We start from the raw sequence: 16,782 nt of genomic DNA, 5'->3' as shown, positions 1-16,782 counted from the left end.
ATTTGTTGAGAGCCGACAGATCTATAACCGGTCTCCACCCCCCCGTCGCTTTTTCTACCAGGAACAGACGACTGTAGAAACCTGGCCCTGGGAGAAGAACTTCTTCCATGGCGCCCTTCTCTAACATGGAGGACACCTCCTCTTGAAGGGCAGTCCTCTTCAACGGGTCTCTGGGAGCTAGCCATTCCGCCCGGCTGGCCGGGATAAGAGGGGGTGGTTCCGTTATGAACGGTAGTCTGTAGCCCTCCTTTAGTACGGACACTGTCCAAGGCTCTGCTCTGTGAGCCTTCCATGCTTGCCAATGAAGTCTGAGGCATCCCCCAACCCGAGGCTTGGGCGGGGATAGGGGGCCTCCCACTCTATCTTCTTCTGGAGGAGCGGCCTGATCGGCCTCTCCTAGAGGCAGAGTAACCCGACCTGAAGGAGCTTGAAGGCGCTGGAGCTCCCCTGCGGGGAGGCTGAGGCGTTGCGGACCAGGAGGAAGAGGGAGCCTCTCTCCTCGTAGTGCTGGGAGAAGCTTGGGACGTCGCGGCACTATCCGAGACGGACCTCTTGTAGGGTGGTCTCCTAGAAGGCGTAGGTCTGGGGTTGTTAGACTCCTTCTTCTTCGAGACCTTCTCCATGATGGTCTCTAGTTCCTTCAGGGGAAACAAGGACTCTCCCCACAAGGGTAAGCTCCGTATGGCCCGCGCTTCCCTGTCTGGTACCTTCCGGGACACCTTCGTCAGTACGGTGTCTCTCTTACGGAGTACCCAGTTAGCCGTCAGGGCGAGCGACTGGTAAGTTAAAAATTTTAGGCTTTTACCCCCGGAGGTAATAAGGTCTCTCAGGAGGCCTTGCTGGTCAGGGTCCGCGGGGTCGAATGAGGCTTGTACCCCTACTAAGGTGGAAGCCCACCAGTCCAGCCAAGAGGAGACGTTCACTAAATCTCTCGACATTTCCTCCATCATGGAGGCCTCTGCTGGCGAGAAACAGACCGGGGCCGAAGAGGCCCTATCGTCTGAGACGCCCTGACTCAGGATGTCGATGGAAGACTCCACTTTACAGGGGCCTGGGCGACGCCCCTCTGGCACATATACTTTGCCTTGGGTTCTGAGGCCCTGGAGCAATTTTGAGGAACTCTGGGTTTTGGGGGCTTCGGCATTACTAGCCACCACCTTGTCCACATACTCCTGCCCTAGGACCAGATCTCGGGCTAGAGGAAGCGCTAGAGACGTCTTAGGTTGGGTAGGGGTCTGCATAATTCTTAATAGGCTTGAGCTCCAGTAATCCTCGTCTGTAGCTGTAGGTTCCTCGATTTTGTGGTGTCTTCTGATAAGGCCAACCACCCTCCTATAGGCCGAGTCCTCCGTTGGTGAACCCTCCCTTCCGTCAGCCGAGGTCTCGGCTTGGGGCCGGGGAGCTGGGTTACCGGGCACCCCAACTGGACGTCTAGCTCTTGGGGCCAGGGGTGCCGTCCTACCGAGGTACTGGATTTCATCTGCGGGGGCGTCCGCACCAGGGGCCTGGGTTAACGCAGGCATCGCTGATTCAGCGGGGACTCTCGTCCGCTCAAGGGCTCTGGGTGCCGAGGACGCGGTTCCCGTGGGCTGACCCGACAGCGGGAACCGTTCCTTCCGACCCGAAGGCCGCACCAGCTGGGCTGGTTCGGCCAGGCCGCCCGACAAGAAGCGCGTTTCCCTCCGCTGGGCGGGGTGAACCGGAGGCTTCGAGGACTTATGCCTTCTTGTAGAGTCCTTCCTGCGAGCTTGGTTGCGAGGGTCAAGGTCGTGTTTTGAGGACGGCATCCTTGGCGAACACTCTCTGGACCGGCGGTCCGGGGAACAAAGCACCTTTGAGTCCCGGGGTACGAAGACCCAGTCGCCATCAGGAGACCTACTCCTCCTATACTTACGCCCTGGGGAGCGGGAGCGCTTGCTACTGTACCGGGAGCGCGACCTCGGACGGGAACGCTTGCTCCTGGACCGCTCCCTCCGACGACGGTGTTTTACCCTGACTTCCTCCTCCGACGAGAAATAATCATCCGACGAACCCGACGACACTGTGCTTATCATATGTCGGCCGGTAGCGGGGACTGCGGGGGACTTCTTCGCGCGTTGAGTGCCCGAGGTCGACGGCTGAAGGAAATCTTCGGGGACTTCCGTGAGCGGGGCCGGGAACGATTCAAGGCGCTCCATGTTAGGGAGCCAGGGGTCCACGGCCACTTCCATCGGAAGCCTCCAACCGAAGGCATCATTACCCGAAGGTCGTAACTTCTTCTGGTTGTCTCCGCCTAACGAAGACCCTGAAGCACAGGCCCACGAGGGCGGCGAAGACACAGACACCGCGTTACTACCCCACAAGGGGTCATCGGAGGACGCGTGCCCCCCGAGCACAAGGGCCGACTCTCCGGACGCACTACTGGGTTCTTCACTAGCCCTAGAAGGGCCCGCAATCGGCACTGCACTTTCACTAGGTTCCTGGGGAAGGTCGCCTTGTTCCTTCTCTACGACAGACTTACCTCGTCCCCTACTCTGTGTAGGGGACGGAGAAACAGAGGCCCCGTCGGACCGCTCACTGGGTGATGGTAGCGGCGAAGTAACACTAGCTTTTCTGGGGGAACGTTTCGCCGATTTTCTCTTTTTCGTACCGTACCGTACCCACTGGATATCGCTCCAGTCTACACACTCGGGGCACGTATCTGCTGACGAACAAACCCTTCCCCTACAGGAGGAGCAAAGGGAGTGAGGATCCACTTCAGGCTTGGAGAGGAACGCTCCACACGAATTACCGGCTCTAGGCCCCGGACAACGGCGGATTTGCTCCATAATGCACACACGCAAGACACAAGCACGAAGGGAATCAAGGAATACACTGGGTAAGCACACGGGTGGAAGGTGAACACACAGGAACACCCGGGAAAAGTACACAGGAAAACACAAGTTACCACGCGGGGAACACGTGGGGCACTTAGAACGCACACAAAGGATCGATAGAGAACGAGGGCGACGTGTTTACACGTCGCGACCAGAGAACTTACTGATGAGGCTGACCCGGCCGGACATCGACCTACGATAAGCCTACCCTCGGGGCACATTCCTTAATGCCGGGGGTAGGCCTCCTTAGAAAACGCGGTGGGGGGTACACTACACAAAACTCTGGTCGGTAGAGAGGAGGTTACAGGTAACTCCTAAGAAAGTAGTTCGAGGTAAGTATTCGTGTTGGAACAATTTTAGTTTTGGAGTAAACGTCAACAAAGGCCAAACTTTGAGAGAAAAGCAATATCATCATCATGGGGAGGTTCATAGATAAAAAATAAATGACGCTGTATTTCTTTACTTTAGGAAATGGTAGCGAAATTATATAAGATGATCATCAAATGTCAATTTCTTTTTTAAAAAATTAGACAATGTAGAATCTGGGGTTTAATAAACACATTTAAATGAGAGTTGGAATTTGATGTTAAACATAACTTAAAAACAAATAAGCTAGACAAATGGGAAGTGACCACAGAAAATGGATGGACAAAATATTCTAAAGCATTATTTCATGCCATTAAAACAGAGAATCTTACCTTCTAATTACTTTTGAAACAACTGTTGGTTCAATGTTACTCTGTACAACTGCTAAACAGAGACCATACAAGCTCTTTGTTTCTAAATATGGAGAAGTAACGGCAATAATTCCCAATGTGAGAAGGTATGTTGCAATTCTGGTGTTGCCTTCATCTTTCTGAAAATCATCAGGAACTGAGCCCTGTATGCAAAAATAGAAAATATTAATTATATGATAGAATTCAAAATACCTAAATTGGCCAATATCTTACTTAGATCTGTATCATAACTAGAAGAAAAATAATTCATACCAGTATCACTAATTCATAACAGTGGTCTTTGCATGTCCTCGACAGAGAAGGCTTTTAAAGTCTTACAGGTCTTTTGAAATCATCAAACCTCCATTTTTTTACTATCCCCTTAAGCAATGAGGGTGTTTCCATTAAAAACTATGAGAGAATTGTAAACTTTTGAGATTCAAGACATAGAACAGGTCTATGAACTGCTGATATTTAAGCAACAAGGAATAACTTGTAAAAACATGGACAAAGGTTTAAAACCTTTTCTATCATGTAAACCATTACCTTAAATTCTCCATATTAAAATCTTGTGCCTTTCTGTATTTTCAAACTAACTTGAATCTGAAAACGATTCTTTGGACAAAAGAAGACAAGGAAAAAGAAGTCCAGGAACCTTCTTTGACTATAGCCACCCCTTACGGATTGGGGATGGAAGCCTTTCTTGGTATCCCTACCCAATAAAAATAGAGAAAACTACTGATTTTCAATAAGGGAACTTTCCATTTTAATCATTAATTTTACTCTGTTCTCTTGCCAAGGTAATTGGTCATGTGCTCTCAGAGCTCTAATTTCTAACATCACCTGTCCTTCAACAAAGAAAAGAAATAAGAATAGTTGAAACAGTATTAATAGTATGGATGCTTGTTACTTATGAATAATCATTTACTTTACCATTCATTAGGAATATCAAACAAAACAATGTTGTGTCCAGACTTGAGGCTACCTCTTTAACAGCATAACCTACAATGAAAAATTCTAATATTATAACTAACAACTGATATAAATATGAAACTTGTCAAGACCCTTGAAATGAAATGTTCCTAAAACATTACTTCAAAACCTAAACCAATGGTGTATCACATACACATGGGAAAATAGCTTTATATTCCAGGAGCCTTTGCTTTTGAGATCAGTTCTGTGGTTAACAAAATTGAAAATATCCCTGTGATAGGGGATTAAACACCTCTACACTCAGCTAGAGGTTATGAAGATATTCTCATACAGGGGAAAACTGCACCTATAAAAACCTTGGCAAGCCCTATGAGGGTTAAGAAATATGACAAGAGGTCTTTGTACACTACTTTACCGTTATCATAATATAAATAATAATACTGTAATAATAAAAAAATCCATATAATTATAATAAAAAATCATATGAGAACAATCAAACAAACCAACAATACAGAAATGGTACTATTATATTCTTTAGGTGCATATAATCAAAATTAGGTATTTCTATTTAAATCATGTATCAAATAAATGATAAAAATTAATACAGTAGTTACAAGCTTAACGTAAAACAACTCACATGAACAGTACAAGCTTCTAACACAGTCTGGTAGACAGATCGAAATATCTCGTCCTGATGACAAGAATCAAGAAAAGAACCTTCTTCCGGGGTAAAAAGTAAATAGATACTCTTGGCAGCCATAATACGAAGTTCAAGGCTTGGACTGGACAACGTTTTGTAGAGCTCTCCGCATTCCGGTAACTCTGGAACAGAATATTTTGACCACTCACGCTTTGGGTCAAGCTGAAAATTAAGGTAATTTTTTAATATTAATGTATAAAGTAATGAATATAAATGATAAATAACTTTAATATATAAACAGCATTATCATGAACAAAATACAATTTGTAACCAATATTAATTAATAATCTAATAAAAGAAGATCCTTTTCCTAATGAGATAGGTTGTTCAGGGTGCTTTACAATTTTTCATTAAAACAAAACAAACTTATTTAGTATCACTTCTTAGAGAAAGGAAATCGCTTACAACAATTCAACTTTGTACAGGTTGGTAAGGAGCTTAATCTAACTCAAGTCTAAAGAGCCTACATGACTATTCATCTAAAATAACATTTTGGAAAAATTCCACACTAAACTGTTTAAAATGCCTGCATTAACTTCTTTTGAAAGCATTTTATTATTTTGAAATAACTAAGAATTTTATATATATATGTAGACCTGGATGCCAAAATCAATTATGTTGGACTTGAGAACTTTTCAACCAGAGGAATCACTCTTGGAACACATCTCGTTCTTATGTAGGGAAAACATTGTATATAAGTAATTACTTCAACACTACATAGATTATGAACACACTTTTTATAAGTTACTAACACTTTAAAATCAAGATATTAAAGATAAATTATCTATCATATTCAAGTACACCAAGCTTATGCCGAATTAAAAATGTAGTTAAAAAAAAAATGTTTCACCACAAATCCATAAACCGTATTTTAATTACATTAAAAAACTAGATACCTCTGTCCTCTATCAGAAGAAGAATGACTAAGAAAACACAATATAGTGGCATACAGCCTCAGCAATACGAATCAGGTTCTCCTTTCACAATGGTCACGTTACTCAGGCATCTCCCAGGCTTTTAGACAGTTGTTGGAGTCCTCCAAGTACAGAAGACCTTTTTTTCAACCTCAAGCACAAGTCCCAAATGTAATGCTAAACCCTCTTGGACCAAGCAGCTTGAAATTAGGACACCTCCATGCATGCACTGGACAAACTAGAGGTGTATGCCTTTCCTCCATTCTGAATACAAGAATCACAGATACAAGCATCTCTCTGTGATAAGTGACATCACTTGGCTAAATACTAGAATGGCCTCTGAATCTTCTATCTCAGCTAGAAGACATCCCTAGAAGCCTTACTAAGTGAAGACTTTTCCATCTTGATCATAAGACTTCAAATCAACCTAAAATTCATGGAGTTTCAACCGCCTCTATTTTTTTTTTTTGGCATGAATGATCAGGATGCCATAGTGAGGCAGTTATAAAGCCACTGGGAACATGCATATCAATGAGCATACATAAATGGTGGCCATCTACCTCTGCTTTACAGAGGACTGTGTCAGGGATTTTATTTAAAAGCAAAATTAGCTAAAAGTGATAAATTTCAATTTTAACAGAATTTCATTCATATTCATAATTAGACATTTAGCCTGTTTCTAGAGTTCCCATCATAAAACATTTACTAACCTTGATTAACTAAGAAGTCATCAAGTTGGCATTTGCAGTTAATAGCATTTCTATTGAAAGGTAAGATTCACAGAAATAAAATTTACTAACCTTGACAAGCTCAGCATTGAAATGAAAAAGTGCCTCATCTATACACTGACAATAATTGTTTTTCAACTGAACCTGTATGACACCTTTGCACATTTTCAATATGTTGCCTTGGTTCATTTCACTAACAGATGTTCCATTTACTGATATCAAATCTGCAAAAGAGAAGTTCAGGAGGCAAATTAATTTTAATTTTTAGCAATAAATCTATCATATCTATGTGTATAGGTCATATCAAAGATGTTCAGAGTACAGGTTGACCATCACTAATCCGGCAATCTATAATCCGGAAACATCAGTTAACCAACATCATTTTCGCTACTGACCGCTTGGTTGGCGGTACTGTTTCTTAATTTTTTTTTTGCTACCGACCGGTTGACAGTGCTGTTTCCAACATAAACAAATGTAAGACACATCCTCATTTCAGCAGGAAAACTGTTTTTAGTGTATTGTTGAAAACAGTCTAGGTGCACATTACACAAGAAGAAACATACTGCATATTTCTGTGCCTAAGACAAACCTTCAGATAGGACAATGTCAAAAATTAGGCCAAATTTGAATAACAAAACCTTCAGTGCATAGGCTAGCTTTTCTTGTATACTTAGAAATCCAAAATAAATTAAATAAAGATAATTTTATATCATGCTTTAGCTAAACACTCAACATAAAACTGCAACCACTGCTTTTGTAAGTTTCATCAACGATCGTATCTGTTGCTTTTGCAACAACAGATATCTCACCAAATATTGGTTATGTAATATTAATTATATTAATTTCATCCTTGCTAATAATATATAAAGAATATGAAGATTTAATGGTGAATTATAAATCAAAAGAGAAAGAGAGAGAGAGAGAGAGAGAGAGAGAGAGAGAGAGAGAGAGAGAGAGAGAGAGAGAGAGAGAGAGAGAGAGAGAGATTCTTATGATAAATAAGGTCTATAAACGAAGTGCATGGATACTATGACTATTACATATTGGTGCTGATATAATATTCATTATGAAGAGATTTCGGAGAAGTTGAGATGATTATTTAAACAACTCCGTGTTATTCATACGGTATGTGCGCATAATTGCAATACGGTAGCATGACCTTGAGATCAGCTGATGACTACCAAAAGTAATTGTTGATTATTGAAATGCTCCAGAAATTGAAAAATAGAATACAGTAATCCCTCACATATCACGGTTAATGGGGACCAAAACCGACCGCGATAGATGAAAAACCGCGAAGTAGGTTCCCTCCCTTTTTTTTTGGGATATGTACATTTTTTTTTTTGTGTACATCTACATGTATATATAATAACAATATAACAGTGATATTCCCAGAGAATTTAACTTAAGGTCTCCAGAATTCTAACTCCTGGCGCGAATATCCTTAAAGTTTCCTTTAAGGATATCGCATAATATCAGGGGACGTATTCTTGACACGTCACATAGTAATCTGCACCCCGCATAGCGTTTACGATTCAAGAGGGAAAGTGGAAAAATAAAAGAGGAGCCATTAATAAGGGTCCCTTCCTCCGTTACTGTTTGAGTACTCAGATGGCGCCACCATCTTTATTCCTTGTAACGTTGAGCCGGTGCTACAGATACACAGACTATTGGGAGGGATCCTGCCAAGGCCTTTCATAGAAAGGAGGGCGGGTACATCAGGACACCAAGGCTATCTCACCCAAAAATAGATCCATTTTTTGGGCTCATGCCATGTCGTCCTGATGGTAGTTTACCAGAGCATTAATGTATCTGTGGATTTTCCAATTGTGCTTTAACCTCAAGACAATATTTCCCTGGTCGCTTAGACCTTAGAGACCTATAACGTTACCGTTACACGTCATTGCTTCTAATCATAAACTGTTAGTGCTTCCTGCCCCCTACAGGGAAGAGATACTAGACTCGGGAAAAAGTCTTGAAGTTTGCATATTTCATATGACCAACTTCCCAACAAAAAGGGCATACAAGTCTCACTGTATGTCTTTAGCCAAAATTTGTATTTTCAAAGCGAACAAAGGTTCACATAAGCCACCATAGCATCCAAGGTATATCAGCTCAGCTGTATACCACAACAGATAAGTTTATATCCATGTCTAAACAAGGTATGCATGGGCAGAAAAGGTTTGTATACATTTAAGAACAAAGTTACTACAGTTGTTCAATGTTATTATGCAGAATAATAAGGAATAAAAAAAGTAATGCTCGTACATAACTTTATTTATATATGTTTGGGGCGAAATAAGACGCAAATAACCATCAGATATTTATTGACAATCAATAAATAGTAATTCAGCATACATTTTATAATAACATAAAAAATGCAAGCGAATGAAATCAATAAACATAGAAAATGCAGGCCAGACCAGAAATACTTGTTTCATTTGAAAACAAAAGTTCATGCCACTCAATTGAAAATTCAATAATTTTCTAATACATTTCTGAGAAAGTCTGTCTATTTACACTGTAAAAACACACGGCACTAGTGTTAAGTCTACGTTTCTTCACCTTTAGACACTGGAACCCTCCATAATGTCACCTTGATGACATTTCACTTATCATGTTGCGCTGTAATGTGCCAACATGTACACCCTATAGAATTATAGTCCCAATTAATTCACTGTTCCTCACAGCACTAAGCGGCAGGTTTTAGTACACTACCTGCCGCCACCACGTATTTCTTTAATTCTTGCACTTGCTTCGCGTAGTGCTTGAAAAAAAACACTCTGGATGACTTCCATCCAATATACGAGCGAAGACGCTCGAAATCCATGAGCTGGAAAAAATTCAATGACGAAGCAATTTTCCTAGGATCATGACCTGCGGGTGTACTGTCAGGATCCGCTCTGTGAATGAAGTACGTGATCTTCGCCCTTAATTGTTTCAGGGATAAGTTTGAGCCCGATGTTTCCCCTTTAAAGAGCTGTCCTCCCCTGAAGTCTGAAGTTCTACAAAGATAGACCTTTAGACACTCCACTGGACACAGCAAGATATCTTCCTTCAGAGGGCAGATTCTCCAGGGACACCCACCTATTGGTGGGTAGCTCGTTCTTGGCGAGAAACGTTAGGTCAGGAAAGAGATTCAGTTCTCCCACTTCAGTAAACTGAATATGTTCCTCTTCCCGAGAAAGGGCCACTATCTCACTAACTCTAGCCCCCGAGGCTACAGCAAACAAGAATATACCTTTTTGAGTCAAATCTTTCAGAGAGCAATTCTCATTGTCCAATATTGAGGCAAAGTGTAGGACCTTATCCAAGGACCATGAAATGGGCTTTGGAGGTGCTGCAGGCCTAAGCCTAGCACAGGCCTTAGGAATCTTGTTAAAGATTTCGTTGGAAAAGTCTACTTGGAAAGCGTAAAGCAAGGGTCTAGTCAAGGCTGATTTACACGTAGTTATGGTGTTGGCTGCTAAACCTTGTTCATGAAGATGAATAAAGAAAGATAAACAGAAATCTGTTGAGATTTCTTTTGGTTTTCTTGCCTTGACAAAAGCAACCCATTTCTTCCAAGACGACTCATATTGCCGTCTGGTAGATTTAGACTTATATTCCTCTAAGAAGTCTATACTTTCTTTCGAGATCCCATACCTTTTCCTTACTGCAAAGGAAAGAAAATCATGAAATGAAGGTCTTGGGTTTTCCGTAATGAAGCGAAGACAGTCGACTTCTGTACTTGTTGAGTCAGAACTGGGTCCGGCAGAGGAATCAGCCTCAGCTACAATTCCAATACTAGAGGGAACCAGTTGCTCTGGGGCCACTTGGGAGCCACTAGGGCTGCTGTTCCTTGAAAAGATCTCAGCTTGTTGAGTACCTTCATCAGCAGATTGGTTGGAGGGAACAGATAAATCCTGGTCCATCAGTTCCAGTCGAGGGACATGGCATCCACTGCTTCCGCTAGAGGGTCCTCGAATGGGGCCACATAACGAGGAAGTTTCGTGTTGTCGCTCGTCGCGAAGAGGTCGATTTGCAGCTCCGGGACTTGATGTAAGATGAAGGAGAATGATCTTGAGTCTAGGGACCATTCTGTCTCTATCGGCGTCAGTCTGGATAGAGCTTCTGCCGTCACATTGCGGAAATCTCGAAGGTGAACTGCTGATAAGTGCCATCTCTTCTTTTCCGCTAAGCGGAAGATGGCTAACATTACTTGGTTGAGTTGAGGTGATCTCGAGCCTTGCCGATTCAGACATCTCATTATCACCTCGCTGTCCAGAATCAGTCTTATGTGGACTGAAGGACGAGGGGACAATTTCTTCAGTGTGAGGAAGACTGCCATGGCCTCCAAAATGTTGATATGGAAGGTCTTGAATAGAGAGGACCAAGTTCCTTGAACTTTCTGCTGATGAGAGTGACCTCCCCATCCTTCCTTTGATGTGTCTGTGTGGATGATGACTGAGGGACTGACCTCTTTAAGTTCTTGACCTTCGCCCATGGCTTGAGAAGCGATCGTAGCCGGATCGGCATCGGTCTTATTAGATCTCTTTGAGCGTTTGATGCGTATCTTCTCTAGACTCCTGATGCATCCTTTAGCTGTGCTTTTAACACTGGGTCTGTCACTGATGCAAACTGAAGAGAACCCAACACTCTCTCCTGTTGGAGTCTTGAAATCCTGTCGGATTTTAGTAGTCTCTTGACAGATCCCGCTATCTCTCTCCTCTTCTTTAATGGAAAGGAGAGGCGATGTGACTGAAAGTCCCAATGCATGCCTAACCATTGAAACTTCTGAGCTAGAGATAGTCGAGACTTTTTTATATTGATCTTGAATCCCAGAGGTTCCAGGAACTGGATCACTTTCTTGGATGCTTGCATGCACTTCGTCTCGGATGCTGCCCACACCAGCCAATCGTCCAGGTAGGCCATTACCTGGACACCTTCTAGGCGTAGTTGCTGAACGACTGCATCTGCAAGCTTTGTGAATATCCTTGGGGCTATGTTTAGTCCGAAGGGCATGGCTCTGAAAGCGTACTTTCTTTTTTGTAGCCTGAATCCTAGGTAGGAGGAGAGTTGGCAATTGATCGAAATGTGCCAACAGGCATCTGCCATGTCTATGGAGACTGTGTATGCCCTTTTGGGGAATAGGGTCCTTATGTGTTGAAGGGTCAGCATCTTGAACTTGTCGTTTTCTATGAATTTGTTGCGTGGCGACAAGTCCAGAATGACTCTGAGTTTGTCTGAGTCCTTCTTGGGAACACAAAACAGCCTTCCTTGGAACTTGATGGACTTTGCCCTCCTTATCACCCGTTTCCTCAAGAGCTCTTAGGTATATTCTTTCAGAACGGGGGTGGAGTGTTGGAAGAATTGAGGAAATGCTGGTGGAGCTGCCTTCCAGCTCCAACCTAGTCCATTCTTGATCAGGCTGTGGGCCTAGGGATCGAAGGTCCAGCGATCCCGGAATAGTTGGAGTCTTCCTCCTACCGGAAGCATCTCATTGCTTCTGGGTTCTGGAGGGCTTGCCCCCTTGACCACGTGCTCCCCTACCCCCTCTTCCTCTTAAGGGACGTCTAGAGGAACTCCTACTTGCTCACCTACCCCCTCTTCCTCTTGAGGGACATCTAGAGGAACCCCTACTTGCTCCCCTAACCCCTCTTCCTCTTAAGGGACGTCTAGAGGAACCCCTACTTGACCCCCTACCTTTAGGGCGAAAGGTAGTGGTCTGCCTTTCATAGGCGGGAGTGAAGGCTGGTGACTGAGTCACCACCTGCTGGGGTACCATCTGGTAGGTGGGTTGGGGCTGTGCCACCATCTTGGGTACCGCGGTCATGGGAAGTTGCTGTTGTCGTCTTGCGGGGTGAGAGGGCAACCTTGGCCTCTTTGTCTTCCTTTTCGGTTGGGGACCCTCATCCGGGGAAGACTTCCTTTTAGCCAACATACCCCACTTATGGAAAAGGTTTCTGTTGTCCGTGGCAGCCTTGTCGACTATCTCCTTGACCACTTCACTTGGGAAGAGGTCCTTTCCCCAAATATTGGAAGATATCAACTTCCTGGGTTCGTGTTTTACCGCAGCCGAGGCAAACACGAACTCCTTGCAAGCCCTTCTAGCCCTAATAAAGCCGTAGAAGTCTTTGATCAGGGTTTCCAAATGTGTTTTGGCCACGACCATGAATATATCTGGGGATCTACGCTCACTGGCCATTGCCTCCAAGGTGGTCTGGAGGGACAGGGAGGCAACAAGCCTTTCCTTCGTCTCCTGCTCCCTGCGCAGGAGAAAGTCAGACAACTTAGGGAGGTTCTCACTGAATTGACGTCCAGCGATATCCGCCTCCAACTTCCCAACTGAAAAGGTAAGCTGTATATCCTTCCAGTCTTTGTGATCCGTAGGCAGGGATAGGGAAAGGGGCCTACACTCCTCCAGTGTAGGGCAAGGTTTCCCAGCTTGCACTGCCTTCATCACCGCCTTGAACCCTTTTTCCGCAAAGGGAAAGGCCACTGTCGCTGGAGCAAGAAAGGAAAGGTGTTTCTTACTCAGGGCTGGCACCTTAGAGTTAGTGAAGCCCCTGTCCTTCAGATTGCTAGCCAACAAAGCTTGAGCCTTTGCATGGTCAAGCACTAGGACCTCCTTCGGCTCTGTCTCCTCTTTGGATACAGGTTCCGCCTTTAGACGGACGAAGCAGTCTGGATAGGAATCAAAGCTGGGCCAGAATTCGATGTCCTCGATAAGGACAGCTCCCAGCTTTTTTAAGATAAAGATCTTCCCATTCGTGATTGGCATGTACTCTGCATGCCACCATGGGTTCGCCTCAGAGCACGAGGGAAGATCCTTGACATTGAGTCTCTTATGAGACCCATGGGACGCTGCAAGCTGATGAATCTCCATCCTTAATGCAGCTTCCATTTCTTCACTCCACTTTTGGAACGTCTCCATCATAGCCATGATGACAGACAGGGTCTTATCCGATGTATCAGGTGGAGGAGCGGAGGACGTAGAGGGCACTGGTTCTGGGACTGGAACCGACAAAACGGACACCGTTACGGCTTCATCCTCTTCCGTTTCCGGAGCCAACGTTGACTCCTCTTCCTGACCTTCAGCAAGAAGGTCCTTTTCGGTGTCTTCTGACACCTCTGACATCCTCTCGTCGTCTAGATGGATGTCTTTCATCGCATCAGACACATCCGTAGGATCTGGACACAAGGGATCTCAGGGTGAGGCTGTGGAATAACAGCATCCGCAGATGCTTTGGGGAATAGATAGGCCCTCATACGCTCACTCGGGAGGTAAGGCCCCGTGGCATTTTTCTGGAAGCCACGAACCCATCTACGCAGCTTACTCCGAGCTGCATCCCTTGACTCCGTTGTCTTGGGGTCTTCAAAGGCCTCACTAACCAAGGCTTTGCACACAGTACATACCTAGGGGTCTCAATATTTGAGAGGTCCCTTGGTGATGGAACAATGGGAGTGCATCCTACACTCCTGGTGGCCACAGAAGTCCTTGCTACAGACGTTGCAGAAGACGCTACGGCACTTCACATGGTCCTCCTGTAAAGAGGAAAATAAAATGAGTATAAGGTAGTTCATTTCACTAGATAAACTAATAAATAATATTAACAATATTTTTCATTTTATTTTATTGCATATAGCTTAGGATAGATAAGCTAGAAATTAATTAGGAAAGACACATACGTGTGCTTCCTGCCCAGCCAATTGCTGTGACCTCCCTCAAGATTAAAGCCTAGGGTTATCCTCCTCAGGAGGCCCATTGGAAGAGATCTAACCTATAAGGATAGATACATGTAACTTAACACCAACTTCCAAAAAGGATTAATAATGAAGGTCGTTCGTAACTGATCATCTATCAGTATATGGAAAGAGAATTCCTTTCCTTATCTTATATGGTCTCAACAATAGACTGCGCCTGGACACACGGAGTATGTTGGAAATTTAACTACTGTATACTTTTATACCATAGTTTTCTGTTTGCAGTATGATCTATACTGCAAATATACTGGCTACTGTATAGACATATACTGTAGTTGTAGCTGGCATGTTGCCGGCAAGGCTAGCACCTAGGGCACAGTTCAGCTGGCACAACATTGACTGGAATGGTTGCCGGCGGCCCACCGGCTGTCGGCACACTAGCCCAGTTAGCATTCTATGTGACAGGGTAGCGGCCGGTAGTCGGAACTCGGCCGGCTCTTGCCGGCTAAGTCAGTTGTGTCAGTGGATCATTGGCTGTCGGCGCACAAATCTAGCCAGCATCTTGCCGGCTAGGGAAGTGAAGGATGATGTAAGAGCACTGTCTCACTTCCTTCCTCCACAATGAGGGTTCAAATGGAAGGGGAGAATATAAGATATTCAGGCTTCCACCCATCCACCTCCATTGTCAGTCACTGCCAGACACAGGTTGTGAATGGCAGTCCAAGAGAGGACTGAAGAACACTCTACAGTAAAGGGATCTTCTGCCGACAGCTGGTCCCGCCGACACAGCTAACCCAGAGCTTTGTGTCCAAAAGGGAAAGCTGAGCGACTAGGCCATACAAGCAGAGTCCCGAGCCAGCCCTACAATCTGCCGGCACGCGGTGAGATTGCAGGACGACGGCCAAAGGGTTGTGATGGCTAGGGCATCACTAAAGGACAGAGGGGGGAGGGAAAAGGGTCCTGTATAAGGTGTGAGAGGAGTCGGCAGGTTGCCGGTCCTACCATACCCTAAGGAAGCTCTGTTTCAGTATCGACGCCATCCTAGGCAGACGGAGAATCTATTCTCCAGCTTAGGGTCTGCCAATACAGTAAAGGGGGGCCTGCAGAATCTAGCCGCCACCTTTAACAAGAGAGAAACAGAGTTCCAGTGCTAGCACCATCCTAGGTAGCAGAAGAATATCTATTCTTCAGCCTAGGGTCTGCAAGCACAGGACTAGTCTACTAGACCACAGGGAGAAAGGGTTATTCATATGACCCCTTCAAGTGCAGTCTAGGGAGGCTTAGCCTCCTATGCCAACAGCATAAACCAACAGGGGAATCTATTCACCCAGCCGATCAGCTGCCGGCACACGACCATGTACTCTGAGGTTCTGACCTACACCCAAAGCTTACAATCTGCAGCTAAGGGAAGGGGCAGAAAAATCCTAGCCTAGTCTTGCCTGAATGACAACTCGAGGCACGACCAACTAGGATTGTAGCCTAGGGCTATACTCAGAGGGAAGGAGGGATTACCCTATACACGAGGGTAACCGAGGAGTATGTATGAAAGTATACAAAAGCCACTAGGCTACTAGCCTAGTGACAGTGAGATTGACTACCTAAATCATCGAAGCTCTCTCGTATACTATCTTAGAAGAGGAATGTTTATATGCAATCCATATATCTTATATGTATAAATTGCCTAATATCTTCATTCAATTTTAATAACACCAGGAATGCTTATTATATCATGCATGAAAGTAAACTAGAACGCCTAGGCTAGGAAGCCTAGCGTAAACAATCTCGGCTACCTAGATCGCCGAAACTAATGCGAATACTAACGGCATAATATAATTAATTCCTAGCAATGAAGACTAAATAGCTAATTTCATTTAAGCTATTACTGTATACCGGGAAAGTCGTTCTGGCTAACTAAATAACTCATGCGTTATGAACGACAGCGCCGAAGACGCCTCCGGTTCAGGCAATAGCTCTGCCAAAAATTAACTTAATTTTGATTTAATTTTTTACTTTACGGCAAGAGCTAAATTTATACAACTTAAAGATCAAATACTCAACTTTCCAGAGGCAGAAGAAGGTGGAGATTGCATGATAAATCCAAAATACTGAGAGAGCTACCGGGAAAATCACCGAGCGAGTTCGCTACAGAAAAAGGAATAAAGATGGCAGCGATGGTGGCGCCATCTGAGTACTCAAACAGTAACGGAGAAAGGGAACCTTATTAACGGCTCCTCTTTTATTTTGCCACTT

At 44.4% G+C, this 16,782-nt stretch overlaps 1 protein-coding gene across 1 annotated transcript in view; it reads right to left on the bottom strand.

The window, feature by feature from the left end:
* tefu (Serine/threonine-protein kinase tefu) overlaps positions 1 to 16,782 on the bottom strand; it is a 912,746-nt gene that overhangs the window by 329,611 nt on the left and 566,353 nt on the right. Inside the window, exons 23-25 of the mRNA XM_068385552.1 lie at positions 6,919 to 7,070; positions 5,142 to 5,366; positions 3,554 to 3,735 (exon numbers count right to left, since the gene is read on the bottom strand). Of these exons, the coding sequence (XP_068241653.1) occupies positions 3,554 to 3,735; positions 5,142 to 5,366; positions 6,919 to 7,070 (559 nt within the window). The remainder of the gene's footprint in view (positions 1 to 3,553; positions 3,736 to 5,141; positions 5,367 to 6,918; positions 7,071 to 16,782) is intronic.

The sequence above is a fragment of the Palaemon carinicauda genome, chromosome 13 (assembly GCF_036898095.1).
Source record: "Palaemon carinicauda isolate YSFRI2023 chromosome 13, ASM3689809v2, whole genome shotgun sequence".
NCBI lineage: Eukaryota > Metazoa > Arthropoda > Malacostraca > Decapoda > Palaemonidae > Palaemon > Palaemon carinicauda.
The sequence above is the reverse complement of the archived record's forward strand: the minus strand, read 5'-3'. Positions and strand labels throughout refer to the sequence as shown.